General features: G+C 39.3%; 1 protein-coding gene across 3 annotated transcripts in view; it reads right to left on the bottom strand.

Moving 5' to 3' along the window:
- The window catches only part of cntn5 (contactin 5), a 90,327-nt gene that overhangs the window by 46,551 nt on the left and 29,833 nt on the right, over positions 1 to 13,943 (bottom strand). For all 3 annotated transcript variants that reach the window (XM_035623659.2, XM_035623660.2, XM_035623661.2), the window contains exons 3-5: positions 8,814 to 9,023; positions 3,592 to 3,715; positions 3,330 to 3,505 (exon numbers count right to left, since the gene is read on the bottom strand). In XM_035623659.2, the coding sequence (XP_035479552.2) occupies positions 3,330 to 3,505; positions 3,592 to 3,715; positions 8,814 to 9,023 (510 nt within the window). The remainder of the gene's footprint in view (positions 1 to 3,329; positions 3,506 to 3,591; positions 3,716 to 8,813; positions 9,024 to 13,943) is intronic.

Genomic DNA, 13,943 nt, shown 5'->3' with positions numbered 1-13,943 from the left:
ATGAAGTTAAAGCAAAAAAGAAATGCGGTCATTGGATGAAATGACGAGACAAGTTTTCTGAATAAGGCTTAGTAAAAGCTCAGGAAGCAAAGCACATGTGTCAAGTTAAGCATATTTACGAAACAATAAGGCATCTTGTTTACCATATTCTTTGACCATACTCTACATCATTTTTAAATTATGATATCTAATACCATAACTGCATGGCACACATGACCACAGTAAAGTGTACAGTACAGCCAGCAGGGAAGGACTTTTATTGGACTCATACATATTCAGCAGTACCAACACAAGACAGACTGTACTTTCACAGCCTAAAATACCAGGCTTTAACCTACATACATGGTCACTGTCAGTATATATCCTGCACGCTGTAATAATTGACAATATAAACCATGCACGCTGAAAATAAGGTATTTATCACTTATTTCATCCATTTTTTTAACCTGTTTGTTCAGTTTTCTTTTTTGTTGTTGTCCTTGTTCCTCGCTGTATGTCTCTTTATATGTTATTACTGAGAGCAAACTAAAACCAGAGCAATTTGGCAGTTATAGTCCAGTGAATAACTATAGATGTAACAAAGCTAAGCGCTAAACTAAAAATGAAGAAGAAAAAAGTTTAGGTCTCTCCTCTTTTAAGGAGTTGGTTAACTGAAAGGAATGACAATATAATAAGTATATGCAAGCATCTTACAAGTGCGTCCAAATTCTCATAATGGGAATTATTAGATATTATACACATATTTTTGTTTTTTATTTTATATTTTAATCTCTATTACTAACAGTAAACCACAAAAGCGAACTGCATTTGATTTACCGTTTCTTCATTTGTATGATGCTACTATGTCCTGCTATTAATCATTCAGTCCTCCTACTTGGTGTTGGTGGTGAGATCTGAAGAACCAGTCAAAAATATCCAACAGTTGGTGAGATGTGGGACTCGTTGCTGACTCAATAGTATAACTAAGAAAAGTCACGCATGTTTATTCAGTGAGATTTAGCAAAAAAAGTTGAATAATAATGATGATCATTTTAGTGCCGACTATCAGCTTTTTTATTGGCTATAATACCCTGAACTGGACGCAGCATGTCTGTACTGCAGAGGGTACTGACTGACCTGTTACTGGACCTACAAAAGCCAGTTTTGTGTAAAAACAAGTGGCCTATCAAGTAAACATGAACCTCGTTGCTTATGGCTTCTTGTGCTTTAATAATAATTCTCCAAGGCACACATTAAAACTGCAATCAGTTAAGAACAGATTAACTAAATGTATACATCTATCATGAACTACAGTGTTTTTCAAAAAAACAAACAAACATTGATAAGGATTCGATTTGAGGGTGTTTCCATTTGCTTCAATATACATAGATTTCTTTCGAGCCAGGGTCTAGAGACCATTAATGCTGGCACCGCACTATACTTGGATACAAATGTCAGTCGTTTTGCATTGTGAGGTCATTCTTTATTGTATTTTATTACTAGTTTACTGGTTTTCTTTATTTAAATACAGTAAACGATAAAAGCTTAAAATCCAGAAAACTGCTTGCACTATACTATTTGACATATCTATGCTTCATTTAGCTTTATATTAAGAATTACCAGCCAGAGTCACAAATAACACAAGAAAGAATTGAAATGTATCTGCGGAAACTCCTAACTAAATGAAAACCACGACAACGAAAATGCATTGAAAAACACCTGATTCCCTAAAAATGATTGGAGAAAATTGCGTATAGCCACCTTGAATCCAATCAATAATACTATGTCAAGCAAATGCACAGCATTGATGCAAATGTAAAATATAGCTGCCCTTGTCTCAGCTTGAAGCTTTGACTAATAAATGAGTGCCTACGTGTTACATTGCTCATTTTCAGGCAAGTTCAATTTATATGGGATTTTTTTTCTGACTGATTTGGCACTCGAGAGTAGAGAGGAGGAGGATCTGGGCAGTTAGGACTGATGAGGGCTACATGTTGAGGTGCAGCTTCTGTCCCTCAGAGCAGTACTAGCAGTACTAATTTGAAATGTCTGTGCTTTACCATCTGGGCATGGTGGCTTGCCAATGCAGGCTGACTTGTACTCAATTTTGCTAGTCTTACTTTCACAGTTTTGATCATTTTAACATATGAAATGTGTCAAGGAAGAGTACAGTAAATCTTTGGTTCTAGAGACCTGAAAAAAATAATACCTCACAGAACAAAGCTATATCCTTCTTTCCTATGTACTAAGGTTCAGGTCAATCCATAGCCACTTGTTTCCTCAATAATAGAGTGCTGCAGGAATGAGTCCTAAAACCCAGTAACAAGTTAGCATGATTGGACTACCAAAGTCCTGTTTGGTAAGATAGCTGCAACAAGCTCAATATATTTTCACGTTTTATTCTATGACAAGACACTAAATGAGACTCCAGAGGTTGTCAGGGACATTAAAAGCCATCACCCAGAATACCAAAACCGAACTATCCATTCGTCCGCCTTTACAGCCTTGAAGCTTTGATGCATTTACACTCACACTATTGCAAACTATAAGTAACTTCTTATGGCTAAAGGCTACTATAGAGGAGGCAGGCACGCCAGATCAAAATACGTGAATGAGTTGGAATCATAGTGGTGGTGATGTTGCAGTCATGCAACAGTGATGGAGATTGTTTATAGCCTAACATTATTATTTTTTTACTCCATTGTATTTACGCTTCAAAAATCATAAAAGCTGTGTTCAGTGGTGGAAATTATCTTGCTGATCAGAATGTGTAAGTACTATAAACCTGTGTTTGATCTAATTTCTGTAATAATCCAAATGCTGATGAAAAAAATCTCACTTTTTGTTGTGGGAACCAGGGTGATGCTTACTTCTGTGTTGGCCTACCAAAATAGCGTACAATAAATGTAAGCCTTCATAACATTACAACACATGAGACCATGTACTTTACAGCAGCAGCTCAGTGACTGAGAATAATAAGCTCCCAGAAGACATGCCAATAAAGCTATTATGGTCATTGCTCCTGAGTAAACTATAAAAAAAAAAACACAAAAAAAACAGCAATGCATATTCCTCTGATTACAATGCCCTGGTCTCAGCATCTGATGACGTTTTGGAGGTAGGCCATAATCATTTACAATTAAGATGTAGCCACATACCCTGTCGCCTGCGGGACTCAACAGTATATGCAAAACCTTACTGCAGACAACGATGTGCTTCGTTTAACATCTTACCAACACAGACACTTGGAGCCAAATGCCACTGTGTACAGTATATCAGACTATTATTAGACATTCTTTTAAGCAGGATTGTAAAAGATGATTGATTGAATAAGTAAAAGGTTTACTCACATGCAAACTGCAGTAGAGCGTCTCGACTTAGGACGGTCCCATAGATGTTGTCTGCTTTACACTGGTACTTCCCATAGTCGGTGATCTCACTTGCATTGGTAATAATCAAGTTTCCATCGATGAAATTGTAGCGGTAGTCTGCTTCCGCATCCACTTCTGTCCCATTGATGTACCAACTAAAAAGCATGAAGAAGAATGGGGGATTTTAATATCTGTGATGAATGACAAGCTAGTAAGATAGCAAGTAAAAAATATGTCCCACCTGTATGCGGGTGGTGGATTTCCCCGTGCTTCACATTGCATCACCACTTTCTTTTCATTAGAATCCAAAGGGAAAATAACATCATCTGGCTCCTGGACAAAAACAGGCCCAAACTCTTCACTTTCTGTGAGGAAAAAAAGAGGGAAAAAAAGATAAAGACATGGATGATTGCAATAATCACAACAGGAGCCCTATTCAGTTTTATCGTCCAGGAACTTTTTTCTATTTCTCCGCAGTTTGGTCAGTGCAAGTGTAACGGTGGGCCAGTCAGTCGATTACTTTGCAGTGTGAGTAAACTTCACTCCCTGACAGCCGAAGAGACTATCTAGCGACAGATGCTAGAGCCCGTGGGTTTTTTCGCCTCCGTGCTAGAGCGTCAGTCTCCCATGCTGGAGGTCGGGGGTTCGAGGACACCCCCGTTACGTATGCGCATATTTCGTACAGACATTCATTGTAGGGAACATAAGAAAAGAAAGATGCACAGCTCTGGTGTGAATGGAACAATACATGACAAAATAAGACTGAAGCAACACAATCTTTGACATCTTGACATAATATAACACTTGGACATATTGTATAACTGACTCTGCAAGAGTCACAATGTGTTTACAATGAGAAACCTTGGAGAGTAGATGAATTTGTTTCCCTTTGGTTTCATACGGATAACCTGGTTGGATAGGATTTATGTATTATTTTTTTTTGTTGTTGTTTAGAATGCCAAAAGTTTAAGCTATAATTCAATGACTTTAACACCTTGAGATGTTGGTGTCATTGTTATTTGTCTTGTCTTGTCAAGCCTACGAGATTATTAACATGGGTGCTAACTCCAAAACCAATTCTTTTTGAAAAGAGGTTCAACATCTGTGAGGCCTGTTTCCCCACTATAATCTGAATTCACACTGAAGCACATGTGTTCAAACAACGGTATCCAGTGGTACGGAACCAACATCGCAGTGTGTATCATCTCTTTTCAAAGATGTATTTCCTTTTACAAATAAATTGATCAATCTACCACTGGACCGAAAATGGGTATTATATTCATTTTCAGGGAGGTAATGTTACCATAACACAATCTTTCCTGTTTCTGTCAGTCATCTAGAATTGTTTATTATCCTCCAAATAGTCTTTTTTTAAGAATATCAAGCTCTGCACTCAAAAGTACAAGAAACAAAGAACCCTATGGTAAAATATGCCAGCCAAAAAACAGCCCTATGTGGAATTCAGACGTTGGTAAATTCTGTGCAACAAATACTGACGGGTACATCTCATCTCTAAAATGGCATTAAATACAATATGAAGAATGCATCTACATTGACAGAGCTTATTTCAAATGCTTTTGTCTTTCTTCTTACACTTTACATAGTGGTGGACTGAACCATCATTCTCCTCAAGTCTAAGTTAAAATTGCACATGAACATCAACATCAAACAATTTTTGAGATTTTTTTATCGCTGCTCACGTCATAGCGGAGTGCAGTCATCCCAAAAGTATAAAAATCTGACAGCGCTGATGATCTTTCATCAAGTCTGTTATATTGTTTGTAGTGTACAAAGGGAGCACTTTGATTGGCAGGGTGAGGTGCACTTGAGGCACTCATGGAAACCGGTTGCGATTCATTATCAGGAGTAAAAACAACAATCCTGGCCATAAAATGCTGAGAGGTACCGACGCGGTGGAATCACAGCCCCCCTTACATAAAAGTAACTTTAATGGCAATGTTTTGAGGAGGATTTATCATTAAAAAAACGATGGACGGAGAGATAGAGAGATCCTTATGAACTAATGTATATATACAGTGTTAAAACATTGTCAGAAATGTAATTATAAAACTGAAAGATGTTATTTCATATCGTTTGGAGTGAAAAAGAAACAACAGCAAGTGTGGCTATCTAAGAATGAGATTACCTTACTGCCTATCAACAATTCTTCAAGTCGCAGATGTTCAATAATGTGAAAAGCACTTAAAATTAGATTTTTGCAGTAAAGAGTCCACTTAAAGCTTGAATTACATTTGCTTATGTAATTAAAAATGTGTGAAATGCTATACAATACCCACATGAATACACTTCAGCAACAGTTTCCTGATCTAAGCTGCTCCTGTTGGTGATCTGAGTTGGCTCTCGTCAAATGTGAACTCTCCGCGGCACAAACACCGCCACAAATCAATGTGCTTCATAGCCTAATGTTGTCTGCCTTGACAGTCTCTGGTACAATTCTGTTCTGTTGCTTCAGATTTCTGTACCCTTTGATCCTGCCTTCTGCTCACACAGAAGTGGATGCACTCATTGTTGAAGGTTCCCTATGCTTATTGCACCTCAGAATTCGAGACATTTCTAAGAGAACGCAATCGTCTGTTCTTCAGAAGCCTTGTTTCTGCGTGAGGTAATAAATTAATGAAGAATGTAAGCCCAGTAAACGTGTGCTCTTTGTGTTTACACGTGACGGCACAGTACAGCTGATGATTCCCCCCCCCACCCCAGTAAAATGTATAGATATTCATTCGTTTAAACAGACATTATTATCGTATTGGACTTTTAGGGTTTGGCTGGCCATGCATTTCATCTGGTACAGAAATAATACAACAATGCAGGTCACCAATGTTGAGTGTTTCTCGCTATTTAGGAATGATCTAAAGATAGAAAGGAATCCTGGCTCGTTTCTCCGGGTATGTATAATCACCCCGTGTCAGCGATTTACTGCTCCACAGGGAAATAAAAAGCTTTTGAAATAATACTCTAATCAGTGGAGGAAAATGAATCAATATTAAGTTGCAAGCCTTGCTGTGCATATAAACAAAACTATTCAGTGCCTGTAGTGTTACTAGTGTGAAAACAAGAGGGGAAAGAAAGACACGTCTCTACATCCATCCATACGATTATTACAGCAGTATGCTGCACCAGCCATCAGTTTGCTTGGCGGAGTGGGCCACGATGTATGATGAAATGAATTATATTTCAAATGAAAGCATAGCATTTCTGGTGCTGTGTTTCAGCTGAAACGAGCGGGGAGTCAAGTTGGACGACAGCACGGCCCAGCCGCGGGTTCCTCGGAAAGATGCCAAGTGTCTGTTGGTGTCTGCTGGTCATAGACAACAGGCAGTCATTAACTTCAAAGGATTATATATCATTAAATATGATGACTTCATACTATGACTCCCAGTCTGTGTTAATTCTCCAAATGTATTTTTTTCTCGTCCAAAAAATTTAGGGATGATGCCTACAAAGAGCAGCAATTCCCACAACGTCCATCTGATGTGGACCGAAACGCCCTCACTTCATAGTTATAGTTTTATTTTAAATTCAGTGTGCTTTAGCCAAGAGCCAAAACAACAAAAACAGAGTGTCATCGTCCATCCGGACCGCTCTGTAATTATGGTTCACAGTTGAGCCTGATCTGAATCACAACATGATGTGTATTACACTGCAGAGAGTCATAAAAAGGCAATGTGTTCTGCTTGAGCTCACAGGTGAAACTAACCATGACGCTGACTGACTCTAACATAATCAATAAATATACAAATGAAGCGGAAATGTCTCACTTTTTCATGCTATGTCCCGACATGGAAGAAAACGTCCACAGTAAAGTGAATTCCTATTTTCTTTTATCTTTCGGGACACCTATTGTTTCACTATTGCCCAATTACTGGCACTGAGACCACTAACAGTACATTTGTGACCATATGAAAATATGAAAGAGCTGGATGCATTTTCTGTTATCCTTGCTTATGGACATATGGTCTCTATGAGTGGGTGTATAACACAAACACACAGAGACACACACACACAAGCTTAGAAGTTGTTTAAATCCCTCAACTTCAAGTGCCATGGCCATCTGTCAGTCACAGAGCCAAAAAGCAATATCCCCTTTAAGCCACCAAAGGTGTATTACTTTTTGGCACCCATTTCATTCACTGAACATCAATCCAGTGCAATGGTATAATGCTCTTGTCATCACTGACAATGGGGAGGCATTACTTGCACCTTGGTTATAGAGATATACAGTAAGTCATTTTATGGCTACATAGTGATAACGTCAGAAATAATGTGAGAAAGTAAGAGAGAAAAGAAAGAATGACAGGCAGAGGCACAAAAAAGAAATAGATACATGACCATAACATAAAAAGGGGGAAAAAACACAGCAAAGAAGAATCCTATCTGCATTAAATGTTACTATCTTTATTACTTGTAATGTGTGTTATAGCAACATCCTCTCTGCCAATTCAGCAGCTACTTCATATCCCATTAATTAAGCACTCCAGATGCAATGAGCATGATGTGATTAATCATATATTAAAGCGTCAACGTGCCGTCATATCCTCTAAAATTATTCATACTGTAAGTCAGGACGGCGAGTGACCCATGTAGATTTATGGCAGCCTGTTTGCCGTGTTTGGGGTATTAAATCTTCCCGTTTGACAAAGATATCCATCACATCCATGGCTTCTATACTGACGGGAACACAGAGAGAGGTGGATATCGCCATGATCCCACTTCAATTTCACAAAGGGCATGACCCCGGTCAGTGCAGACCATACACAGTTATGATGGATAGGTGAGATTCATTTCTGGACCAAAATCTGAACAGGCAGGAAGCCTTTCACGTGTAAAGTGACACCAGAGATGGCAGTCTGCTGGTAGAGATAGCAGAGTGCATTCACACCAATCATGCTTGGAGGAGTTTATTCAGACTCTGGAGTGTCCGTCCTCTTAGTTTGGTTCATTGCCTCAGGTGAATGTCACCTGAACTCATGTGGCACCTCCTGTTTGCAATAAGACTACCTGGCAATCCGGGCCTCGGCCCTTCATGATGTGACTCCAAGGCACAGTTCATAGCAAAGTTCTCCTGGCAGAAGGAGACAGATGGTGCCAACAAAATGCACTGAGGGCAAACCAATATTTACTGATAATCATATTTATTTATTCAGCCTCCTCTTGCTGTCTCCATAACTAATGAACACCGCAGTGTGTAAATTATGTCAAAGTGTACACAAGCGTTCATTATCCTTGACTAAGGATGTGGATGAAATCTGGGCAGGAAGTAAATTACACCATTAATGAGCTATTTGTGAGGTAACTTGACTTTTAAGTAGTTTGTTTGTGAACGTGAACTTTGACAAAAAAGGAAAACAGTTTTTGTTAAATTTCATTTTGGATCAGACAAGAGCAAACAAAGAAAAAAAGGAAAAAAAAAGACTTAAGGTTTGACTGCACCATTAGTTTTACCTTCACTCCTGTAGTCCTCCTGAGAGCTGAGCAGACTCAAAGCTGACAGGGGGTGACTGGAGAAAGCAGGCCAGTCGGGAGTCACCAGCCCGCCACTGTGGTGTTGTCGAGGTCTGCTGCGCGAGTTGAGCACTGACGAAGAGCTGTCTTGTTTCATCCGTAATACTGCTGCGTATGATAGAGGCCGTGCTGCAACAGCTCTTGCAAAATCTGGGGGGGGGGGGAGGTTGAGCAGTCAGGAATTACATCATATTTAGTCATGACTTTGAGTAAAATTGAACCTAACTACTCGCAGATGACAACGAATAATGTATATTGTAACATTATACTTGTCCTCTCAATAAAACTGATGACGAGTCAGTTTCTCATGTTACCGTATGAGAAATAACTGGCAATAAATTAGTGTCCTACAAGGCCGACATCGTGCTGAACAGTAAACAAAGAAAAACAGCGTGGAGACGGCAGGATAAGGAGGTGTCACCAGTTGGAGACAGCTCTCAGTGCAATAGGTGGGTAAACCTGGAATACATTTCGCACCGTCTGCAGAAAATACAAACACTGTCTGAAGAACATGAGCCTTGTGTCTGTGATGCAACCGAAGTCCGGACATTTTGGCAACAGGGGCAGATCGGAGGTCTGAGGCCCGAGTGCAAACACAAAACAAATACCTGAGCTTCTTTTGTGAAAATCTTCATTGTTTTTATTTCCAGAACAATGCTCTGAGTCTTTCCCCTTTTACGTCGATGCTGTCAGTCTTTTGGCAGCCATTAGAGGCTCTCTGTAAGAGTCACTCATGATGCCTCCGGTGAAAACATGCACTTCATACAACCTACCGCATATACGTTGCATACTCTGAAAATCACTAGCATGAAAGTCTCAAATTGACTAAAATGGTGAGTGTAACAGAGGCGGGGAGAAACCGTTTCTCTCAAAGTAAAAGAGTCCATGGGGGTTAAGAATAATGTCTCTTCTGAAACGTAAATTGCAGTAGAAGCTGTCACTAGTCATTGCTGTCACCACAGTCTTCGACAACTTACTTTTGAGGAATGCCATCCACTTTATGTAGGGGTAATTTGCCATTGTGTTGACTTTTATGACACTATAAATATAAGATACTACACACACTTAGTTGCCCGTTGACAGCTAATTGGCGATACGTATTCTCCAAAGCAACTGTACGATAAAACAAATAGCAGAGAGCACTGATAATATGGGACCATTGCTGTGCAGGTACGCTGCTTAAAACTAAAATGCAAAAGAAAAGAAGCTTGAAGCCCAGCAAGAGTCTAATTCCGCGCTCTAAAATTGGCGGTATTGGGAGTGTTTTGCACCACATGATCAAGTGCCATGAAAGAACTGAACAAAACTGAGGAATAATTATGTGCCTTTGGGGACTTGTCAGCTGCAAAAACACTGCTATCTACAAATGGAGAGTGGGCAATTACTGTGTCACATATTCTGGGGAAAAGCAGGATGTGGAACTCCATTTGAAATTAAAGGTATTGTGAGTTTGTAAATTGATAAGCAAAGCAATTAGCAGCCGGTTGGTAGTCAGTTACATCATTTATCTTGCTGAAAATCAGCTCAATTGAGGCGTAAACCACATTCCCACTGCTGATACCCACGGTTGGCAGAACAAAGCCTCTCCAACTGTGCCTTTTAATGCTGGAAAAGTTTTCTTAAAAAACACGTTAACTCAAGGTAATTAGACGAGAGTAACAGTGTCAAAGACTACCACACCTATTTCTAAATGGTAGCCCTGTAACTGAATACCACCTTAATCATAGAATATTACGATGCTGGATTGGTTTTGCTGAACAGTTGACTTTTTATTCTATCCGATTAGCCTCAGAGGAATGCTTTTCTCAAACACCAGAGTGCTTTTTTAAAAACTTTTTAACCAGTCCTGCCTCTCACTATTTTTTTTTTCACTATCATTTTAGTAATCACATGCTAAAGAAAATGATTGATTCTTTCAGTGTGGAACAACAGCACTGACACACAAAACTCCATCACAGGCATTCAGAGGGTTTCCTGAGCATTAGCTGCCAACTTGCCTTGGTGGTAAGAATAGGGTTAGGAAATTGGGAAGCTAACAAGCCTGCCCAGAGATCAAATCTAATGGGATGCATGTTCATTTAAAACCACTTCAGCAGTAACCATAGGATTTCCAAGTGATAAAGGTTTTTCTATTTGTATCATCAAGGAAATACATGTGATCGATGCAATCAATTTTTTTTTAATCTAGCAGAACATGTCGATCCTTATTGGATCACACTGAGTTCCACTAACTATCCTGTTACTCAGTGATTTTTTTTGTTTACTTTTTTAAGAAAACAGTTTTAAGAACATAATCTACAGCTTTTTACCTGACTGTCAGCAGACTGTACCGAAGCCAGTTTGTATATGTATACGTGCCTGAGCACAACTCGGCATCTCTCTGACTGACAACTCTGCCGTGACAGTTGTCAGTGCAGTGGAGAAAAGCAGTGTGATGACAAGGGAACAGCGTGTTGATCCGGTTAAAATATGACGACTGCTCAAACTTGATTTAAATAAAATACTGACAAGACAAAAGAATAATTGCTCTAACTAAATGAGGGACGTATATGAAGTCATGTCATATCATGTCACTATCATTTGGCATACTTATGTAATGTAATGCAATTATATGCATATATCATGTGAGACTAGAACTATTTTGTGAATTTGGTTTTACAGTAATAAATGGAAACCACAGATTGGGATATATCAAGAGTCATCTGAAACACGTTCATAATTAAGTGACTATGACTCAAAATGTTAGATACCTGCAGCTGCCCAGCCTTAATCAAGACTGACGTTAGTAAATTGAATTGGACAAAATAAAAGCATCCTAAAACAACAACAAACTAACACAATAAACAGTAGATACAACTGGGTTGCATACTGTCATACAAGTCCCTTCTCCCTGCAGCATCAATGAAACCTATCGTTGCGAACTCAGAGCCAGAAATCATTCAATTAAATATTATTTATACAGCCCATATTCATAAATCCCAATTTGTGTGAAATCCTCTGACCGTAACACTCGACTATAGTGAGGAAATAGCATATAGTGCAATAGATGTCGGCTGTAACAGAGCACATCCACAAAATAACAATATTTACAACATTTATGAGAAAAGACAGTGTCTTACCTAAATGGAGAGATAACACTGTTCAAAGCATTTATGCAAACAGAAAAAGATCCACAGGCGTGTTTATCACTGTAGTTATATCTCATTCAAGACTTTAGCATTGTGATCGAGCCACTTGAGCCATGCTACAATTCTCTATAATACAAATATGACTTTGTGGTTATGTTGTCACAATTTTCACATATTTAGTTCCATTGCCACTAAGTCACAAAAGTAGTGATGTTTTTGAAGGCTCTATTTTTTCAGTGGCCCTTGATTGTGCGGCATAATATTGAAACTTCCTACTTCTTTTTTTCATCGCCTACAACTGTGAGTGGATGTGGAGGATGGTTTGCTGGAATGTACTTAATGTTTTGTATCTCGGTGTCCCTATTGTAATAAACTGGCAAGCCAGTAGCACATTTTTTTTACAGCACGGTTGAGTCCTTTAAAAAAAAAACTTGAATATGTTGCATGTGAATTGTGTCAATGAAATGTCATTGAAAACACCCAAATGAAATAGAATTCTTTAAGGAGATATTTAAGAACCATGCAGGACTTTACTTTGAGGCAACACCCTGCTATTCCCCTTTGTGCAACATAAGACTCAGTTCATTTTGCATACTGTTCGGTCAAGACTTATTCCATTTGCCAAGAAAATAACATTTCAGACTGAGGCTAAGTCCTGACAAATACAGCATGCGAAAAACAAAAGAAGTCCCTTTTGTTTGTTTGACTAGTGAAGCGGGGTGGCACTCGCTCTTGACAGCTGCCACCTGCATCTGATAAATTCACTGACCCCTACAGATCCCTCTGATCTCTATCTTTCAGGCGGTTGCAAAATCAGAGACACTCATCGTTGTTGAAAGGGCCCGACCTGCAGCGTTTTAAGGGAGCTCCAGAGCAATGCCATCCGTGATCGTGTCAGGTCTTAACGCCGAAATCAAGATAACGTCAACCAAGGAGACAATGGCCATTTTATACTTGATACCAGATGTTCTTGTTACCTTGTCCTTATTACCATATGTACGTCAGATGTTGGGTTCAATTTAATGGAGGTCCCCAGACATGTGTCCAGACTCATACAATATATGCAGTGAAGTATTTGGAGTTTTAAATCTATTAGGTTAACTGTATCAGAATTAGAACATGAATTATTGAGTTATGGCCAAAATGTTGTTTTGTGAGGTTCCTTACCCATTGACCTCTGACCATCACCACTTTAATGACATCATCCATGAGTTCAAGGCGACATATGTGCCAGATATAATGAAATTCCCTCCACGCGTTCCCGTCATATTGCATTTACAAGAATGGGATGGATGTCAGGTCGTCGCGACCTTGACGTTTGACAGCCAAAATCTAATCAGTTCTTCCTCGAGGGTAAGTGGACGTTTGTGCCAAATCTGAATAAAATTCCCTCAAGGTGTTTCTGAGATATCACATTCGCGAGAATGCGAATGCTGGACGGACAACCTGAAAACACAATGCCTCCAGCCACAGCTGTCCCCGGGGTGGAGGTATAATAAAGTTTAAGTTATTGTGCAGTATGGTAACTGTGAAACAAGCCAACAACAGGGGTAAAGGTGAGGCTAAAGGAGAAAGACAATGGAGACCTGGGGAAAGGAAGATTGGGGAGATACTACCTACTTCTATTAGCTTTACTTGTATTGGGTCATTGGGTTGGTGCTGCACAAGAGACAAGCCTCTGGCTTTTGTGCAGTCTCTAGACTGAGGGGTGAAAATTAATTAGAATAACATACAGTAAGTAGGTGAGACGCTTGTGGGGCTCAAGTAGATGGACATGATTAGCCATAGCCTGCAAGATTAATGAAGACCTTCACAGGAAGATTATATTGACTGAAGCTGATTAGGCTTGAGACCATTTATTCAGTGGAATATCATTACAGATAGAACAATCCATATATCATATGCAACCTCACCTCACCTTCTATCATGGCGGACTACTTAC

The sequence above is a fragment of the Scophthalmus maximus genome, chromosome 11 (assembly GCF_022379125.1).
Source record: "Scophthalmus maximus strain ysfricsl-2021 chromosome 11, ASM2237912v1, whole genome shotgun sequence".
In the NCBI taxonomy this organism is placed as follows: Eukaryota; Metazoa; Chordata; class Actinopteri; order Pleuronectiformes; family Scophthalmidae; genus Scophthalmus; species Scophthalmus maximus.
This window is presented reverse-complemented; position numbering and strand designations above follow the sequence as displayed.